At 38.1% G+C, this 22,102-nt stretch overlaps 1 protein-coding gene and 1 pseudogene across 1 annotated transcript in view; one reads left to right on the top strand and one right to left on the bottom strand.

The window, feature by feature from the left end:
• LOC133851382 (protein PIR) overlaps nt 1–15,215 on the top strand; it is an 80,357-nt gene extending 65,142 nt beyond the window's left edge. The window contains exons 27-31 of the mRNA XM_062287787.1: nt 788–915; nt 10,977–11,184; nt 13,249–13,421; nt 14,380–14,586; nt 14,894–15,215. Coding sequence (XP_062143771.1) covers nt 788–915; nt 10,977–11,184; nt 13,249–13,421; nt 14,380–14,586; nt 14,894–15,088 — 911 coding nt within the window. The 3' untranslated portion in view covers nt 15,089–15,215. The remainder of the gene's footprint in view (nt 1–787; nt 916–10,976; nt 11,185–13,248; nt 13,422–14,379; nt 14,587–14,893) is intronic.
• A 1,347-nt stretch (nt 15,216–16,562) lies between these two features.
• On the bottom strand, nt 16,563–18,123 carry LOC133851076 (pentatricopeptide repeat-containing protein At3g61360-like; annotated as a pseudogene).
• Nucleotides 18,124–22,102: the final 3,979 nt, after the last annotated feature.

Below are 22,102 nucleotides of genomic sequence, written 5' to 3'. Positions count from 1 at the left end.
GAGTCTTCAAAGGTAACTCTCCACACCACACATCATGCCAAACAAGACTTTAGAACCATCCCCGACCTCATAACTCACATGAGCTGCAAACGCATCCCAACCCCTCCTAATACCTTTCCATACTCCTACTCCAAAAGAACCCCCAACCTCCTTAAAGCACCAACCACTTTTGAGATTGACATTAAATGTCAAACACCGCAACTTTGTGAGATCTAGACGGACACAGCCACATACATCTTTTGATTATTTAATATGATGCATTAACATGTGTTTCCTGTATGTGAAAAACAACAAAGAATAACTTGAGATGACAAATGCATAGTTAGGTCTGTTACAAAAGACAAGGCTCGTGGAAATTTTTGAAATAAATGGAAGTGGACAATGATATGAAGTGTCCAAACATGTTTCTGAAAAAGTTTAAGCATGATTCTGTTCGACACAGCAGTTGTCAATAGGCGCAAGGGTTTTATATATAATAGGAATTCGGCATATATATTGCAAATGTTCACTAATCTGATTTGAAGCTGATCAAAACATGATGCCTTTTCATAGGTTTTTTAGTCACTTGTATTTCAGAGCCAGAACCCATGTAAGGTTGACAGTGAAAAACAGTTTTGTGGACTACTAACCATCCTCTTGCGGTGTTTAAGTTTTCATATCCACTGGAATTATTGTTCCTTTTTTAGATATCAGATTTTTAGCATGCATGCTCTTGTCGTTTCTGCTCCCATTTTCTTGGACTTAGTCTCTCCTTTCCTAGTTTGTGAATTTAATTCTCCATACACAGGTTGTATGAGGCTTGTGAAAGAACAACTTAATTGGGGGACAAAGTCAGAGCTCAAAGCAGAGGTTCTTCGTGGGATAAAGGAGATTGGAAGCATATTATATTGGATGGGACTTCTTGATATTGTGTTGGTTAGTGTTCTAAACTCTTCATAAAAATGACTATGTCTAGCGATTTCTTACTGAAGCAAATGCAGTTCAGATTTGAGTTAAATCAGTGGCTCCTGAATTTGCGAACTTCGAAAATATTAACAATGCGTTGGAATTTCTTTTAGAGTTTCTTTTGGCGGCCCCACACACCCAAATCAATTTTTTCCTTTATTGTTCAGTATACCTGTGTTGTATTTGTTTAATTCAATCTTGGACTTCCTTTAGCAATATTTTACACTTAATTGCTACATTGACATTAAAAAATATAAAATAAAATATGAAGGAGCCATATATGACGACCCTTTTTTTTTATAAAAAAATAAAAAATCCGGATCATTGCAATGGCATGACTACACGCCATGAACCAAACATCAACATTAAAAAAAAGTCTCATAGCATGAGCATATCACATTAGAGATTACACATAGCAGCGGAAACTACTAAACATTAAATGATGAGAACATATACAACACAGAGCCAGCATAAACATCTATGTGATTAGAGTTTGTACGTTGTATCTATTACATATAAAATGTGTCACATGCAACACAATGCCATATATACCAAATAGTCTAGGTACATTTGGAAGGTTAAGGCCCTTCTTTGCATTGCGTTCTTTTTATGGACTACAACAAAGGGTAGAATCCGCACAGTTGATAACCTTAGAAGGCAAGGTTTCTTTCTTGTTAACTGGTGTTGCCTATGTAAAAAGAATGAGAAGGCTATTTCTTTCTTGTTACCCTTCAGATTTCGAGTAGGTGCAAAGATATTATTGGAAAGCAAAGAAAGGCAATGTAGCACAAGTGGACACTTCTCTAATTGTTGAGGCTGTGGCGGCGATCAATGTTCCGACAGTGCAGTCCTTGGGTGTTTCTTCTCAGCCCCCTATCAGGGTCATGGACCGGTCCTCGATGGCACTAGGTGGGGGAGGGGTTTCGGTTGCCCAACCCTCTTCTGGTGGTGTTGGGCCTGCTTTTTCGTATCCGTTTGGCGTGGTGGGCTTCTCTCCCTCTTTTCAATGGGTTTTGTTTCCACCGAGGCCGTTCTCCTCTGTGTATGGGTGTTCTCCCCAGTTTTTACTTGGTATGTCTTAGAGGGGCCAACAGTCTTCTTGGTGTAAACTAAAACAAAACTAGGGTAAAAGACCTTAAGCACTTGATGCTTAGGGTTTTGTATTGATGTATATTTATAAGGATTTACAAGTACATATATGCCGTGTACACTGTCGTTTACATAAGGTAAGAATTATTCTATTCTAGGAAGGTAGATATGGTAATATAGCCGTTGAGGTACAATAGGAAAGTTGCGAGAGAATAATGCTAGCTGTAGGTTTTATATGGAGAGAGTATCCGAGTGTGTGATTATTGGGGAAGATTGCCTTGATTCACGGCTGATTGAGCTAGGGTTTGTGTGGCAGCTGCTAGGGTTTGTGTGCTGTCCATGAGTGAACTTGAGATGGTAGATGCGGCTGTTGGCATGGGATGTGAGTTGACTATTATATCCTTAACACTTGGGTCTTCGAGGTGGGTGAATCTTTGAAGGGGAATGATCCTAAGAGAGGGGTTGTTGTATACCCCAGGGTAGTGCAAGATGCTAGGTTGTGTTTTCGCACGATGGGGGTTCCTTTCAAGGGGACTGTGAAAGGTTTTATGGACTTCTTGGCTTTAGTTGATGAGGGGCAGCACTCTCTCTGCTTCTAAGAAAAAGGGAAAAGAGAGGTTAAGAATCTAGAATGCTCGATCAATTTCGATGCTAGTAGTGTTGGTTCTAGCCGGGTTAGAGGCAAGAGGTTGGGGGTTTAATGTAGCCTTTCTTCTGTCTTTTGGGTTTTTTCAGGTGTTATTCCTTTGTTTTCTGTTTTTCTTTTGTTTTGATGTCCTTGTATACTTCATGTATACTTAGGGGCGCCTTTACGCTTTTTTAATGCTATTTTGTTTTCTTACCTATCAAAAAAAAAAAATTAATCACCTTCTCATTCATAGTGAGTATACTAGTGATATCTAGCACTTGGTTCTCAAGTTATTTGGGGGTTCATGGGCAAAGCCTAGTAACATTCTAGAGTTACTTCTTTGCTGGAAGTTCCAAGGGTGGGGACATCCCAAAGAGGCAATCTGATAGGTTATTGTTGTTTTCTTAATGTTGAGCATTTGGAGAGAAATGAATATGAGCCTCTTTGAGGACTGCGAGTCCAAAATGCTTTCTCAAAAATCTTATTTTCTTTGATCTCGTTTGGATTAGGTTGTTGTACATATTCCTAACTTTTCCTAATCGGATCTGGTAAATCTGATTAAGTTTTTAGATTGTAGAAGCCTATAGGGTGTTTGGCTCTTTTGTATACTATTTGTGTACGAGGGTTCTAAAAAACTCTTCATGTTGATAGTCATCCCCCTCAATTTTGTTGCCATCTTGAGAAGGATTCTCTCTTTGCGCAACGCACTGGACAAAAGCTTCAATCATACGGACCACTAGTTGTTGATCAAATGCAACGTTCTAATTTGGTGCTCCACAAAGCTGATTCTTTCTCCTTAGTGGCATCTTGCAATTCCTTAGAGAAAATAACCCCAAATCCCCACTCAATTCCAACGGACCAAAACTTGCTCTGATACCAACTGATGCAATTCCGAATATGAATGAGAGAAAAAGGGAGTTTAAGAAGGGAAATCGGAGAGCTCGTTCAAGCTATCAATTTAGCAAGAACACCCAAACTCAATCCCTAAGCAAGAGGGAGAGAAAAGCCACAAACGTTGGCTGAAAGTTCATTCAATTCTCTGGAAAAAGTTGTTATTACCACTTCAGAAAACTCTTAAATAAGACAGTAAGTTGCTGCCCTAGATAAGACGCGATCACAACCACTGATTCAAATCTCTTCTAATGTTTTTAAATTTGTCCTACAGTAGTCACATGCCTAATTAAAAAGTCAGATGACTTGTTACATAAAAATTAAAAGACTTCATGTAAGGAAATACTTAAGTCCAAGGCACAAAAAAACAACTAAAATCAACCAAGATTGATCACATAATCAAACTTATGGACGACTAGGCTTTGTTTTAGTGTTCCTCTTCGGATATCAAGTCCTCTTCCATATACTTTGCATCATAGTGCTAGAGTTTTTTTGTGTAGAGGCTACTTTTTCTCATTTCCAGCAGGCCTTATTACAGGGATTTTCTACGCTTGCTAGAGATCTTTTCCCTCTTTGCAGAGGCAAACTTCTGCACAGTTGTAAAAACTGGGTGCCTTATATGCCCCATTATATGGTATCATAATCCACTAACCAAGGTTGTGAATAGATAAGTCATGTCATAATGGCATAGCTACAGGGAAGATGTAAAGGCAGGTAGCAATTTTTATACGGATTCCTTAGAAGCCTTCAATAAGCTTCTTGTGGTCAGCTATACGATTCTCCTTTTCTCTGTCCAGCACTATCTTGGTTGTTTCCTTTGTGAAATCAATGGTTATGATAGGCAAGTGAAGTTTCTATCTTCTGTCATAAAATAAAAGGGTAAATGTATCATAATTCTCTGACTCGGAGCGCAATTTGAAACTGGTCCCTCATTTTTTAGAAATCAATGTTGGCTCCTTAACTTTTTTGCGAATTTGAAATGAGTCCTTCCGTCACTTTTTTGTACATTTTCGCAACTTCCTTTAGTGCCACGTCAGCCTTTTTGTCACATCACTTTAAAATATTATTTTTTTAATAATTTTATTCAAAAAGGAAAATTAAAATAAAAAAGGAAGGGTTGGGGGTGGCCCCCAGGGGCGGCCACCCCGGGGGTAGCCGCGTGGCCACCCGTGGCCTAGCAACTATCCCCAACCCCTAGGGGTGGCCGCACGCCACACCCAGGGGGTGGCTTTCAGGTCACCCCTAGATGGATCTAGGGGTGGCCTTCAGGCCAACCCTAGGCCCAAGGGGTTGCCGCGCAGCTACCCTTGGCCCTTGGGGTGGCCATGAGCCACCCCTGGCCCCAGGCCCGAGGGTGCTTTCAGGCTACCCCCAGGCCCGAGGTGTGGCTCGCAGGCCACCCCCAACCCTTACTTAAAAAAATCTTTTAAATAAAATTGTTAAAAAATAATATTTTAAGGTGATGTAGCAAAAAGGCTGACGTGGCATATTAGAACACCTCTCGCACAAGACTCAAAGTCCTAGCAGGAGTCTTGTGCGGCTCAATCTGTGGAGGTGTCCAACCGGGACTCTACTAAGAAGTCCTCTACTTCTATCCAAAAGCCGAAACATGTTATAGAGTCCTAATGAAATAGTATCATAACTAGATAAAGATTTCAAGTGTTATAGTTTGAATGTATTTAGAGGTAGAAACCGGTTGCTAGACTAGAGTTAGTATTTAACTTAAACTCTGTAATCAAACTCTATATATGATCAATGAATGCTCGGTAAAGAGCACGGTTTCAACTTCCATAATTTCTATGTTCTATCATGGTATCAGAGCCATCTCAAAGACACATGTCTTGAGCTATGGCTCATTCTGATTCTGAATCCAGTGCTTCTGCCAGTTCGGTGGCTCCCATAGCCACTCAACCTCATCTCCCACCTCCCCAACCGCAACCGGTTGTCTTTACCATACCCAACATGAATCCGAATCTTCATATCAAACTCTCCAAAGGAAACTTTATGGCGTGGAAAACACAGACTCTCGCCTACATCAAAGGACAGGACGCCTACGGCTTTCTTGACGGCTCATCTCAGCCTCCACCTCAAACGATTCCGAATCCTTCAACTGATGCTTGAGCGCCTGCCACAATTGTCAACCCAGAATTTCTTGCGTGGAACCAGCATGATCAAATGATACTCAGCATTCTTATATCCACATTAACCGAACCCTACGTGGTTCATGCAGTTGGCAGCATCTCCTCGGCAGCTCTCTAGTCCACTCTGCTTTCCATGTTCGAATCTCAAGCCCGTGCTAGAGTCATGCAAATATATTTTCAGCTTGCCACAGTAAAGAAAGGTAGAAGCTCCATTACAAAATACTTCCAAACCATCAAGACTCTTAGTGACACTCTCGCTGCCGCCGGACAACCTCTCAATGACTTTGAGAGCGTCTCTTTTCTCCTCAAGGGTCTTGGCTCCGAATATGGCCCATTTGTGACCTCTGTCACCACTAGGGTTGATCCCTTATCCATAGATGAACTTTATGGTCATCTACTGGCTCACGAGATGCGCCTGGACCAGCAGACCTCTGCCCTTGATCTTCCTCCGGCTGCAGCAAATTTTACAAATCGCTCCTTCCCACCTCGAGGCAGGGGCTACCGTGGCCGTGGAGGACGACCCTTCAACCGTGGTCGTGGCTATTTTCCTAACAATCGTGGCCGTGGCTCCTATTTTTCTCCTGATGCTGCTACCGGTTCCCGTCCTACCTGCCAAATTTGCGGGAAAATTGGCCATACTGCCTTTCGTTGCTACCATCAACAGGAGTCTATTCCAGATCAGCAACCTCCTCCTTCTCCACAGGCCTATTACTCCACACCAGCCCTACCAGCAGAGGATGTTTGGTATCCGGACACCGGTGCTACACATCATGTCACTAACGAGCTACAGCACCTCAACTTATCTCGTGAGGAATATCACGGCCAGGATCAGATCTGAGTAGGGGATGGAACAGGTTTGCCTATTTCTCATGTTGGTTCTGCATCATTCATCTTTTCTCGGCGTAAATTTATCCTTAACCAACTCCTTCGTGTTCCATCCATCTCTAAAAATCTTCTTTCAGTTCAAAAATTTGCCTTTGACAACCCTGTATTTTTTGAATTTCACTCTTCTTATTTCTTGATTAAGGACATTCAAACCAGGACCATCCTCCACCAAGGGCCAACTAAAGATGGTCTCTATCCCCTTCTTCCGTCAACCAGTTCTTCGTCAATAAAACAAGCCTTTGTCGGTGAACGCACTTCTACAGCTTCATGGCACAAGCGCTTGGGTCATCCTGCCTTTCGCACAGTTCAGCATGTTCTTTCTCAGTTCAACCTTCCAGTTTCTTCAAATAAGGCTTCCTCCCCTTGCTCTGCATGCGCACAAGCCAAGGGTCATCAGCAGCCATTTAGTTCTTCTAGTGCTTCAATTTGTAGTCCTTTACAATTAATTTACTTCGATGTATGGGGACCTTCTCCAACATTATCAATAAACAGAAGTCGGTTTTATGTGTCTTTCATTGATGCCTTTAGTCGTTTTACTTGGGTTTTTTCTCTACAAGCCAAATCAGATGTCATGTCTGTCTTCCTTAAGTTCCAAGTTATGGTTGAACGGCTCTTAAACACAAAAATAATCAGTGTGCAATCGGACTAGGGGGGTGAATATCGTAATCTTCACTCTTATTTTCAATCTCAAGGCATCACGCATCGTATTTCTTGCCCTCATACACACCAACAGCAAGGGTGTGCCGAACGCAAGCATAGACACTTAATTGACACCACTCTAGCCTTACTGGCCGAGAGTTCTCTCCCTCAAAAATTCTGGGAAGATGCCTGCCTTACCTCCTGTTATCTTATCAACCGAATGCCAACTCCATTGCTCAATGATCAGTCCCCTTTTGAAAAATTATTTCATCAAATTCCTGATTACCAGTTTCTTAAAGTTTTTGGGTGTGCGTGTTTTCCAAATCTCAGGCCTTACAACACTCATAAATTCTCCCAACGTCCAAAGAATGCGTTTTTCTTGGATACAGGCAACATCACAAAGGCTATAAATGCCTTCACATAGAATCTGGCCGATTGTACATCTCTCGGGATGTCATCTTCCATGAATCCCGATTTCCTTATGCTTCTCAAGGTTCTGCAACTCCTCCTAATTCCACTCCTGTTCAAGCTCCTATTTTCCCTCTTATTCTTTTACCTCCACCCGCTCCATCTTCACCACAACCTCCTGCACCACCACCTTCTTCTTCCAATTCCTCTTCTTCCAATTCTGCAGAACCACACGGCTCTTGTTCCAGTTCCTATGAGGAAACTCCTCCTGCCCGAGTACATCCCATGCATACCAGGTCTATGAACAATATAGTTCAGCCAAGACAGCTCACAGATGGCACTGTCCGATATCCTGCTCCTCGGGGTTTATTAACACAGCATGCCTCAGCCACTCAGGAACCGACCTGTTTCTCAAATGCTGTGAGTATTCCAGAATGGAGAAATGCAATGCAACTTGAGTTTAATGCTCTTCTCCATAACCAGACATGGTCCCTTGTACCTCCACACGGCTCCCAAAATCCAGTAGGATGCAAATGGGTGTTCAAACTGAAAAGAAAAGCCGATGGTTCCATTGAGAGACACAAAGCTCGGCTGGTAGCCAAAGGATTCCATCAACAAGCAAGTGTGGACTATGGAGAAACTTATAGTCCAGTTGTTAAGCCCATTACGATCCGAACAGTGCTTTCCCTTGCATATTCTGCTGGATGGTCAATGAAACAGATTGATATACAAAATGCTTTTCTTCATGGTCTTTTGTCCGAGGATGTTCATATGGTTCAGCCACCGGGATTTACCAATCCTAACTTTCCTTATAATGTGTGCAAGCTTCACAAGGCTATATATGGCCTCAAACAGGCGCCTAGAGCCTGGTTTTCCAGGTTAAGTGCCAAGCTCATCCAACTTGGTTTTGTCGGGTCCAAGGCCGACTCGTCTCTTTTTCTCTACAAAACACAGTCAGTCACCGTATTTCTGCTTATTTACGTTGATGACATCATCATCACAGCTTCGGATCCAGCTGCCATCCCGAATTTACTTCACCTCCTTAATGCTGAATTTGCTGTTAAAGATTTGGGTGATTTACATTATTTTCTTGGTGTTGAAGTTTACAAACTGAACTCAGGTCTTCTTCTCTCTCAACGGCGCTATATTATGGATCTTTTAAAGAAGACAAACTGCATGAAGCAAAGCCTATTACTTCTCCAATGGCTTCCTTGTCCGTCCTCTCTGCCTTTTCAGGGGATCCAATGGAAGATCCGTCTCTCTATCGCAGTACAGTCGGCTCCGTACAATATCTATCTCTCACAAGACCAGACTTAAGCTTTGCTGTAAACCACGTGTGCCAATTCATGCATCGACCACTTAAACCACATTGGCAGGCCGTTAAGAGAATTCTCAGATACTTGCAGTATACACTATCTCATGGGCTCCTTCTTCATCGCTCATCTTCCAATGTTCTTCAAGCTTACTCGGATGCTGATTGGGCTGGATGTCCAGACAATCGTCATTCCACCGGTGCATATTGTGTTTTTCTTGGTTCAAATTTGGTATCTTGGAGCTCCCGCAAACAACCCACTGTCTCTCGGTCCTCTACAGAAGCAGAGTATAAGGCTGTTGCAAACACCACAACTGAACTCTTATGGATCCAGGCACTCCTTCAAGAACTTGGTGTTCGGACCTCCTCTCCCCCAACTCTTTGGTGTGATAATATTGGTGCCACCTACATGTCCGTTAATCCGGTATTCCATGCGCGTACCAACCATGTGGAAATTGATTTCCACTTTGTCCGAGATCGCGTTGCTGATAAGTCCTTGGTGGTTCGGTTTGTTCCTAGCTCAAATCAGCTTGCCGATGTCCTTACAAAACCCCTTGTTTCGGCCAAGTTTCAACAACTCTGTTTCAAGCTCAACGTGCGATCTCCCCCGTTGAACTTGCGGGAGGGTATTAGAACACCTCTCGCACAAGACTCAAAGTCCCAGCAGGAGTCTTGTGCGGCTCAATCTGTGGAGGTGTCCAACCGGGACTCTACTAAGAAGTCCTCTACTTCTATCCAAAAGCCGAAACATGTTATAGAGTCCTAATGCAATAGTATCATAACTAGATAAAGATTTCAAGTGTTATAGTTTGAATGTATTTAGAGGTAGAAACCGGTTGCTAGACTAGAGTTAGTATTTAACTTAAACTTTGTAATCAAACTCTATATATGATCAATGAATGCTCGGTAAAGAGCACGGTTTCAACTTCCATAATTTCTATGTTCTATCATGGCATTAACAGAAGTTATGAAAATGGACGGAAAAGTGACGAAATGACTCGTTTCAAATTCGCAAAAAAATTAAGGAGTCAACATTGATTTTTAAAAAGTGAGGGACTAGTTTCAAATCGCTCCCCGACTCAAGAAGTTATGATATATTTACTCTAAAATAAATATCATGCCATTCAACCTACATCATGGGATCACCATGCTTTGCAATTAGACTGGATACAGAATCAATTCCTTGAATGAAGCTGAACCAAATAATTTTTAAGACTCCAATTTTGTTGACTTGAGAATCAATTGCATGAACAAATACCAATCTTGCTCATGCCGTTTTTCATGTGAAATTACTACTTTATACATAAGCATTGTTGGAGCCTCAAATCTATCTTTTTTCTGTTTTTATTACTTTTGGTATAGGTGGCGATCCAAATAAAGATAAGGAGTTGATAAAAGAAGGGAGAAAAAATAAATTCTTTTCCAACCCCATAATTTGTCTCATTTGGAAAAGGAAACAGACATTTTATGGAGCATTTAATGCCTTGCCAACTCAATTTTTCGTCTGTTCTCCCAAAGTAACCTTTGTATTATTTTGCTTTGAACTTTTCATACAGGATACAAACTTCAAAATAAGGATAAAAAGGGAATGCGAAAATTCAAATTCTTATTGTTTTATTCTGGGACAAACTATGGGGCAAACAAAATTTGAGAAGGCATTCGTCATGAGATGAGAGTCCAAAACAATGCTTATTCTATCAATTGGATCCTTTGTTTACATAGACTAAAGAATCTAGGCATACCTATTTCTTCATATTTCATATACTCAGTATGTTTGTGTGCTTGATAAGATTCAGAATGAATCTATATAATTAAAAACCTTTCATTTGAACATTGAGATTTTATATCCCATATTTTCATATTCAGTAATATAAAATGTTGTTGAGCATGGTGGAAGCCAATTATATTGGTTCTTTTCATCGCTCAGAAAAGTATTGATTCTTTTCATCTTATAACTGTGTATCATCTTTGATGTTGTCAATGTCTTTACCTGCTCGAGTGATTTCTGCTTACTCTTGCATTCTTGCATGCTCAACAGAGAGAAGTGGATACCATGCATTTCATGCAAACGGCCCCATGGTTGGGCTTGCTTCCTGGTGCAGATGGGCAGATATTGCATTCTCAAGATGGTAGAGATAGCCCTATTGTCAGCCTTTTTAAAGCTGCCACTACTGCTATAGTGTCAAACCCTAGGTGTCCAAATCCAACATCTTTCCACACCATATCAAAACAGGCAGAAGCTGCAGGTACCCAATTGCACATCTTCCAATCTTGCTGTTATTTATCCCTGTTTATGTGCAGGCAAAACAGAACTTATGCCAGTTCTATCATATACAATTTACAGGTCAGTTATGTATGGCTTAGCTGTCAAAGAAGTGCTGTTCGATCTTTGTGATGCAGTTGTAACAGTATAATGTTCATAAGCATTTGTCTTTCCTTTTCATGGTGTCATCTTTATCTTATGAAATCTTAACTTCCTGCTAAAACTCATTGGAACATAGACTGGGTTGCCATAGGAATAGCTCTGTGGGCTAGTTCAAGGCACATTTTTTGTGTTACTGTTGCATATATGCATTCAGAAGCAACCTTAAAAGACAAAATTGGAACCATTTGATAGCAAGCTTGGAAAAATGGTCAGAAGCTAACAAATAGATGAATGAAGCATATTAGTTTATCACAAAAATAGCTGGAAGAAGTTGATGAATAAGACAGATGAAGAGTGATGGGGTTGAGAGGAGGATGTAGGTGGGGAATGAAAGGTAAATTTGAAGCAAATCACTAAGATTCTGTTGCAGTGAGAACTGCTCTGGACTTTTAAACGTTGTCCTTAATATAACTTAATTGCTCTTCCAGGATAAAAGCCATTAGAGAAATGCCCCAAAAACCTCCAAGACTTGTTTCTAAACTTACTATTTGCTTTTTTCACACTTGCTGCTTATGATAATCCAGAAATTTTGCAAATGTCACTTTAAAAAGTTTACATTTTCTTTCCAGTTTTACGGAATTCCACCGAGTTTGTACCCATATCATGACCTGGAGGTAGATTTGTTTGAGATGTTATGTCATTCTTTAAATGTGCATAACTTCATTAAGGATGCATATAATAAAACTTATGCCAAATTCATGACTGTACATATCTTTGAGAACAGCAATGGCTATTCAAAATTGGAATTTTTGTATGCAAAACTGCTAATATGCCAACTTGTGACATACATCACGATGAAGAATGTCAAGGATTGCGTCGATTTGGATTATGAGGACATTGCATGTGTTTGTTTAGTCTTACATTGGGGCATGGTCTAGGTCGATCTAGGCCATATGAACCAGTATGGAGAGCCCCAATAGTGACTGATCTTTTTGGGGTATTCTACCAATGTGGCATCCCATAAGTGGGTCATGGCACAACTTGTTGAAACTCTGGACAATTAGTGTGCTGAGAATAAAGATGTTTTGCTGGCCAATAATATAGGTGTTTCAGGTGATTATATTGTGTTGGAGCCTAAGACTGATGTGGACATTTATTATTGGGATTGGATTTGGTGAGTTTCTTGCTTTTTGTATTGGGTGAGGCTGCAAGTTGATAAGGGAGGATTGTATTGCTTGAAGGTTATCCAGGAATCAGAATTTTGAGCATAATGATATAATATGGTGGTTTGGGTTCCTTGTTAGTGTCGGTGTGTTTTTGAGCTTGATATACATTTTTAGGCCACTTCTTAACATGGTACCAAAATCTGGTTGTCCATTTCGTCATTGGTTCAAGTCTTGATGACCTTGATTCAATTGATTACTTTTATACTGTTTGTGCAAACACATCCTTGGTGTTCATTGCATGGTTTACTTATTCAATCTATTACCCTGAAAGAAAAATTGATAAAATCGGGCCAGCCGCTCTCTAAATTTTACTTTCAGGACTGGTTTAGTTTAGACTGTTTATAGGAGAGATACAAGATCAAGTTAAGGCCTCCACCTACTAAAAAGAAGGAAAAAGAATAGGGGCCTACACCTCATCCTTGACACAAGACTTGTCCAAATTTGGTCCTGGTCCAATGTCCATATGTAATTCTCTGCACGAATGTGCAGTTGAGAAAGAAAACCAAGAGAGAAAGAGGAGGGGGGGGGGGGGGGGGGGGGGGGGGGGGGGGGGACTATATATGATCTTTGTGTTTCATAATTCCAGTGCTAGTCCTGAAAATGTAAATTCTTTATTCAATAACTATAAGCCTTTAGGTGTTTGTCATTTTCGTAGTCATTTTTTCATTGCTTTGATGGCTCTTCAGTTTAAGGGTTTAGATGTCTTCCTATTGTTGCAGATCTTTTGTACAAGGCTAACATGAATACTGGAAATGTACTGGAATATGCTCTCGCTTTTACAAGTGCAGCGCTGGATAAATATTGTAGTAAATGGAGTACTGCCCCAAAGACAGGGTTCATTGACATTACAACCTCAAAGGATTTCTACCGTATATATAGTGGCCTTCAAATTGTAAGCAAGAATCTTCCAACACGTGTTTCCCTGAAATTGTATATAGTTCTTCTGACCTAAAATGTTCTAGGTCTGCATGTCTTTGTTGATACGTGATTTTTTTCCAAGTGGCATCTACGTTGAACATGCCGTAAATTTGCACAATATAAAGCAAATAATTGAAAGGGGGATATCTCTGCATTTACACTGCAATATTTCTAAAAGAAAAATTGATCGCTAAAGAGCCATATCTAGGAAATACATATTGATTTCACGGCGTCTCATTAGTTTTTCAGTACTACTAGTTTTTGTCTTGGGACATTAACTGCTATGTTTCAATATAGATCTCTGTTCGGCCAAGATAAAGTTAGGTTTCATCTGACATTTGGCCTATTGATGGAGTGGCTGGCATCTTAAATGATCATGTCACTTTGTAGCCATTACAATGAATTCACTTCTGGAAAAATTGGTATTACATGAACCTGGACTATAAAAAGTTCATATATTGGTGAGGAATGCTATGTTTGTTAATGTGTTTTGGGGAATGTTTTTCGTTTTTGGTTTGAAAAAGTGCTCTTACGTGACATAAAGGTGAAAATTATTTTTGTATTTTTAACAATGTTTTGTGTTTTGAGTTGTTTGTTAATGTTTTTGTTTTAAAAATAAAAAATAAAAATAAAAGACAGAACAAGAACCAGAGCCAAAGCCTTATGATAATATTCTTTCCACCTTTATTTTTTAAAAAAAAAAAAAAAGAAAAAGAAAAAATAAATAAATAAATACTTGAGCATAGTTGTGAGCTACAAGTAACAATTGTCTTCAGGAGTTACGTGATTATTTCTCTTCATTGTAATGGTTGACGACTAACCTTAAGTGAGCCTTTACTTATTTTTTTCATACCTCGTATGGTTCTAGTTGTATGTGAATGCTGGATATATTTGTTTTGCTGCTAACATTCTCTAATTCTTGTATTACATAGGGATATTTAGAAGAGAGTGCTCAAGCACCATCAAACAATCATGAAGTGCTGGGTGATTCAATAGCTTGGGGTGGCTGCACCATAATATACTTGCTTGGGCAACAGCTGCATTTTGAGCTTTTTGATTTTTCATATCAGGTCCTCAATGTTGCCGAAGTGGAGGCTTCATCAATAACTCAGACACACAGAATTCCTCAACATGTCCAGGTAAATATATTTTCATTTTGCTCCTACTGTTGTACTAGTAGCCACTCTAGACAACTTGAGTCGGAGGTTTGTGTAGCCAAAATATTTATCGAAACGCTTTTCTATTGTTATATTGATGTGTCTGTATGGGTTTCCGATTTCAAAACGTGCAATTTGAAAACGCGATTTTTAAAAATGTAATTAAGCGTTTAGTAAAATTGCAGTTTGGCCTTTAAAATCACGCGCTTTTAAAAATACACCACATTGCTTGTGATTTAAAAACACATTCTAGCTTCCTTTGATGGTATTCATGTTTCTGTTAAAGTAGGGATGGGACGGACTATTGGAAGCAATGAAGAAAGCGAGGAGGTTGAACAATCACGTGTTCTCCATGCTGAAAGCACGTTGCCCTCTTGAGGACAAGACAGCTTGTGCTATCAAGCAAAGCGGTGCCCCTATACACAGGATTAAATTCGAGAACACCGTCTCTGCATTCGAAACGCTGCCACAGAAAGGAGTCTAAACTTTTGGCCATGGGTCTCTTTTAAGCTCTGTTTCTGTTTCTTTTTCTTTTTTCTTTTCAATCAAGCAACCCGATTGATCTTGGAGGAATGTTTAAATGAAAAAGAAAATGCATATTTGTTTGTCCATTGAATTCGTGGGAATCATCGTGTATGCACATGCATTATTTTAGAATTTAGAAAAATTGTTTCAAATCAAAAATGTCCATTTGATAAAATGGTTGTTGAGTGAAGATTGCTTGGGCCTCCCGAGGTTGTTGGACTGGCCCGGGTAAAGAATACAAATTGTGCGTTGAACCCAACTTTGACCGGCATCCCCTTGTTGGCGATGGGCCCAATAAAAATATGATATGGGCAATGAACCCAATAAAATGTGAAGATTGTTGATAGAGATCTTGTGAGCTCTATTTAACTGGACTTCGGCTCAAAATCATGATTCGGTTTGAGTTGGCCTCTAAAATCTTTCTTAAACTTGCTTTTCCCCAAACCCTATTACCTATGCGGTTTACTGGGCGTTAACTCATTCTTTCATTTTTTTTCTTCCAGAGTTAGCAGGTTGGCTCTCGAGTTAGGGTGTACAATTAGCTCGTTTTCTATAGTTAATATTTGGAGTCTGGTTAACTATATTTTAACATTAGAAGTTTCTTCTTCTTCTTCTTTTTTTTTTTTTCTTGTTCTAATTGGAAAGGGGAAAGGTTACAGGGGAGGGTAGAGGTTTCTTTAATTGTTTCATCATATTAGTTATTTGTTCCTATTGGAATGTGAGCCCTGGGTTTTGTGATTTTTAAGTTTGTTAGATCCAGATTATGCTGCTGGTGGAACATGTCTTAGAAATGAATTGGTATCTCTGATTTCAGATCAAAAAAAAAAAAAAAAAAAGATTGGTATCTCTGATTTACTTGTATTTGACATTATGGAATATGGAGTGTTTTAATGGAAAGCCAGGAAAGGTATGTTTTTTTTTTGTTTATATTGGGATTTGGTGGGTTTATCTATTAAACTCTAACTCATGGTCTGTAATTTTAATAGTATAAATAGTTTATTCTTTGATAAAATAAAAATCATTAAAAAAAAAAATCAAGCAGTTTTAATGTTAATATTTTGACAAAGTACACTTATTGTTTGAGGTTTGAGACATAACAGGTGTTTTTAAAACTAATTAGAGGCATTCAGTGAAACAAAGTGATTGACTGCCCTTATTACGTTGTTGCTAGCAAATATCACTCTTCTTCTAAAATAAAAAAAATAAAAAAAAATTAAAAAAATTAAAAAAAAAAAAACAATTAGATCTTCCAAACCTTCCCAATCCAAATTATTTATGGTCCTTCAATTGAAGGATTTAATGCTCCACTCCGAGCAAATGCGCCAATAGCACGCCTTTTTGTCGGGGCAGAAAGCATAAAATCTAGAAACTCAACAAATGGATCAAATAAAACTATTCATACATAATTAGAACAAAGTTTAATGAATCATTCATAAAATTAAACATACTACTTTATCTCTGTTGAGGCAGCAACACAGCATGCCCTGTTGATGGCGGCAAAATATCTTGTAATTTCTTTATCATCTGGTTGAGCGTACTCAACTTGTCCATCTCACCTCTCTGCAGTAGAAATCTTCCCAACATTCAAGACACTGACTCACTAATATGCCTCCCTCTTTCCAAAACCTGTTTGGTGCAGTCAAATGCTTCTTGGACCCTCCCCAAGGAGCACAGTCCTATCACCAAGAGATCCAACGCATGGCCATGAGGACAAGAGCCTTTTTCCACAAGGCAATTCCAAAAATTCAAACCCAAATCAAGCTCACGATTTTCACAGAAAATTTTCATCAACATCACTACCGTTCGTGTTTGGGCCACAAAATTTCTCTCAACCATCTTGTGGTATAGCTCACAAACACCCTCAATGCCATTTGACCTCTTCAATCCTGAGAAAATGATATGATAGGTCATACTGTCATGCTTAATATGTTTCTCTTCCATCTCATCCATCAAAGCAACTGTAGAATTCAGATCTTTTGATCTAACGAGCGAGCTCATCAAAGCATTATAAGTACCAGAATATGGGCGTAAGTTCCTCAAAGGAACTTCATCGAATATCTGCTATGCCTTGATTGGATTTCGAACAACCCCTGCTCCATGAATCAAAGTAGTGATTGTTTCCAAGGTAGGCAAGCAATTCGCCTATTCCATTTCTTTGAGAAGCCTCAAACCATCGCCATAGCAACCTTTCTTACAGTAAGCATCAATTCTGATATTATAAGTTATACTATTTGGATTAAAACCTCTTAGGACCATTTCATGATAGAATAGTTCTACTGCAGTAACATCACCTGATTCCCTAAACCCCAAGAGCAAGATATTCATTGTCTTTGTGTTGGGAGGAAATCGAGAATGCATATTTAGGAACACTGAGCGTGTCTCCTTCATCTGCCTCTGCGTGCAGAATGCTCAAAGCAATACATTGAATTCATCGGTACCAAACTTCCTACCAACAAATACATCATTCTCCATTTTTTTAAATGCCTCCAGGGTATCTTCAAAGGATTAGAACTTTGCAATTTTAGATAACAAGATACTCATTGACTTGAGGGTGAGCAAGGAAGGATGTCTTTGTTGGATTTCTTCCATCAGTTCCCAAGATTTATCAAAATATCGCATTCGTGCAAGAATATGAAGCGTCTTTTCAAAAGCATCTGAACTTGGACAAAACTGGGAAATGATCGAGGTAAAATTTGAAGAATTCAAGTGCTTTGAGACCATTGGAGTGGGCAGCAAAGAGGCAACCGAAAACATTCTCCACAAAGGTGTTGGAAAGGACAGGTAGAAGAATGCACTAGACAATGGTAGGTTGAAGCGGTTGATCAGAAATGGATGGTCGTTAATAATTCTGATAATCTTGTTGATGCCAGAATTGGTTTCTATGGATAGATTTGATTGGTTGGATGATTTAACAGCAACAATGAACAAAGAGGAAAACTTATGAGGTAAGCAAAAAACTTGGTTAGATCCCTTTCTTCTCATCCAAATGAGCATCCTCTCTTTCTGGAGAGTTGAGTCGTGAGTGCAACGCTGCAAGCACTTGTAAGCCTCCATTTGTGGAATGATCTGTTAGCTAATCAAACTCCTGAAGCTCTTAACCTAAAGATGTGAAGTTGGTATCTTACAAAATCTGCTACAAAATAAGGGTAAGCTTTTCACATATGTGAACTTCTTATTACTTTTACAAATATGTTTTTTAGAAGTAATTGAGATATCATTAAAAGCATAAAGCGCCCTCAATTACACAGAAAGTATACAAAAGAAGCTACCTAGGAGCAATTACTTCACAAAATTGAAATTTTTATTTTCTAAAGAAAGAGAAATACTAATCAATTCAATTGTCAATGTTGATAATATTGCTAAATCCCAAACCTGCCCAATGTGGAGCAGTATACATGTTATATTTCTATAACAAAAGGCATATGCAATGTTGTGCAAAACAAATAGAGTGAAAAAATAATTTCATGTACATACAACAATTGGCTTGTATTAATTGAAATGCAAATGGATAAAAAAAAAATGGCAATTAAAGATCCCATTAATTGTGAAAACTAAGAGGATGAGAAATTGAAATGAAGGAAAAAAAAATGAATAAAAGAGAACCAAAATAGTCAAACAAAAAACAAACATCTAACAATAGGATCAGAAAGCAGTGTAAATATAAAATGAAAATTGAATACTTCTCTCCCTATTCCCAATGAGGACTAAATTAAAGATACTTAATTTTATTTGTACCTGAGCCTTCTAGTTGACTTCTTATTTTTCTTTTGGCAATTCAATGTTGAATCATCCTACTCCATGTAAGTATTCAGCAAAATCTTAAAAATAAATTCAAAAGAATTACACTTCTACCTTCTCCAAAGAAGTATTCTTTTCAAAATTTATGTTAGATTGGTTTAAGTGGAAATACTACACTTGCACGGACATATTTCTAAGATGTTAATGGGTTTACACTCCGTAATCTTTTGCCGTCTGCAACTCAAATTCAGGGACCATACACTGACAATATATTTTTCTCTTTCTTAGATTCATAATTTATCAACAAGCAAAAATTTAAAATTTTAAAAAAATAAAATAAAAAACTAATGGATAAACAATTACATGGTTATACTAACTAAATTTTTAATGAATAGGTTACACTAACTAAATAAAACCTCATAACCGCATTAGATTAAAATATGAGGCACTGTACTGAAGTAATTATCAGTCCTCATACAAGATCTATTAAGCACGAACTTGGCCATTAGGGGTTTCGCTTGAACGGAGTTTGATGTTGAAGAGAGATGGAATGAAGTTGGAAAAGAGGGTGCAGATTCAAAAATAATGAAACAGAGAATTAGTGAGACATAGAATAAAGAAACTCTTACTAACAAATGTAGAAGATAGAGATGAGAGAAAAACTATGAACAATTAACTCTAAAAGAAAATGTCCTAATAGAGAACACATAAAATATTGAGAATTTTATTAGGATTTTATGAGACTTCTTCAAAATTTTGTATTAAGCGGAGACCCAAAAGGACAAATGCCTTTCTAATAACTATAGTTATTTTCTGTTTTTTTTTTTTTTTTAAAAAAAAAAAAAAAAAAAAAAAAAAAAGGCAAAAAATTGAGAGATCAATCATAAATTTTTAGAAATGTAAAAATTGAAGTGCCTAGTCTTTAGTGGGATTTTATCCAGACATGCTAAGCATATCTAGTTTTGTTGTTCTGAATAGGTCGGGGTGATTAAAACATGCAGCAAAACATTCAAATAGGAAAAACAAATGCCAACTATATGATTCTAATTAAATCCTAAAATATGGAAGGTAAAAGGTGTAATCCAAAATCCACCATGTATTTGGAGAAACTAAGTTATTGGAGAATGCGTAAAAAGATGTTCAAAGGTTATATATGTTGTTTATGTCTAATAAGCGTCGATGTTTAAGATTGCTGAAGTTTCTAATAGTTGTAAAAAATTTTGCAGGAGGAACTCAGGATTGAATATAATGAAGATGTTGGCATAAGTTTGCAATCATATGACTGGTAAGAAGCATGATTAGTATTATCACTCATAAGTACTTTAAGGTTACAAAAACATACTTCAATTTTTTTTTTTTTAGCCTGCCCATCTACTCGTGTTACAGACACAGAACAGTAATTAGTATTATCACTCATAAGTACACAAATTAACACCTATACAAAAGAATATTTGTCGGTTGCACTTACAAATTTTCCCATATGATGTTCTCCTTTACCCAAATCATTTGTCTATATTTTTTAAAATAATCTTTCTCTTCTTTTCTTTATTACCCGTTAATTACTCTAGATGTCTTAGAAATTAGAATAATGTTAAGTGGTGTTGTATTTTGAACTCATGCACCAGTTGGTCATTGCATTTGTAGATTAAGAGAAGGAATTTTAGGATGTGCAAGCTCCTTGTAGCTTTCTTATTATGCAAACGAATATAAGGGAATAGATTATGGTGTTATTTGTTCCTTTATGGCATGCAGCCACCAATTATAGGCTCATTAAGTGCCAAGGCGTAAGTGGCTGCAGTTTTTATATGTTAATTTTAGGACTTGCCTGAGGGGTTGCAGTTTTTAATGTATTGTTTTATGATATATCATGTTTTACTATCTGCATATGTAATTTTGTTCGACGTTTTAACATTTTTGAATTCCTAAGAAACATCAAATAAGCTTCGGAAACATCAAATGCAGAGAACATGTGTACAAAGAAGTTCAAAGATTAACCTAAATTCATCACAAAACTCATTCTAAACAACAAACAAAGCAACCACATCAAGCTTGCAAAGATAAGCCCATGAAACAATAAAAAGTTCTTCCTAAGACATTTCATCAAACATATGATAGACAAAATTTTCTATGCAGTTTTCTCAATAAAATTTTACAAATCCATCCGATCTTTTTTTTCATATCCGCACTGTAAAAACATGAGAGAGCAACTTTTTCACATGGCCATCACAAATTCAAACGAAAAACAATGAAATTTATGGACAAAGACGTTCCCACCCATACCTGCACATTCAAAGAAACCCACAACTAAAAATGTAACCTATAAAATGTTATCCTCTAGAGTGGCGAAGAGAGCAGCTGGAGGGATAGGCGCTCCTTGTGCTGTGAGAGAGAAAACTGATCCTGGTGAAAGAGACGATACTTGTGCTGAGAGAGAAAGAGAGAGAGAGAGAGAGAGAGAGAGACTGTGCTGTGAGAGGGAGAGAGTGAATAAACAAAGACAAAAATGGAAGTACTGACTACTGAGACGTGGGAATGCAGTTTCGAAATATTTCGTTTGTCGTTTTTTTTAAAAACGACGTAAGGGACATGGATAAGTCGTTTTTTACACTGTAAACGACGTCAACAACCATTGTCAATTCACGTCGTTTATACAAACAAAAATGACGTGAATTATTCACGTTCTTTTGGCCATAAGTTCACGGAGTAATGCTACACACCATCCTCTTGTCCACCTTTTATCCTCCCAAAATTGATGTGGCTCTTAAAATCACCATTAGATCAAAATTCAATAATGATCTATCATAAATTCAATGGTAATTTTAAGAGCCACATCAATTTTGGGAGGATAAAAGGTGGACAAGAGGATGATGTGTAGCATTACTCTAAGTTCACGTCCTTTTAAGAAAGGTTGTGAATAATTGACGTGTTTATTCTAAAAACCGACTTAATATAATATTTTTTGGCTAAAAGGACTTTAAATGTTTAAACTTTGTTACGTCACCAACTCACAAAATTAAAAACGCTTTATTAAAATAATCCAAAAAAAGAGACATAAAATCCCTACTTTTTTGTAATGTGCATCTGACACTTAGATAGCGAGCAAAGTTGAGACATTTGTTTCCATTAATGCTTAAATGTGACACATAGAATTGGTTGACAAAGATATATGTTGCCTTAATTAGAGTAAGATGTAGTCTATATACGTCGATTTATTAAGATTCGGACTAACGAGTCA

Source organism: Alnus glutinosa, chromosome 12, assembly GCF_958979055.1.
Source record: "Alnus glutinosa chromosome 12, dhAlnGlut1.1, whole genome shotgun sequence".
Taxonomy (NCBI): Eukaryota; Viridiplantae; Streptophyta; class Magnoliopsida; order Fagales; family Betulaceae; genus Alnus; species Alnus glutinosa.
Note: the sequence above shows the minus strand (reverse complement) of the source record. Positions and strands in the feature narration are given on the sequence as shown.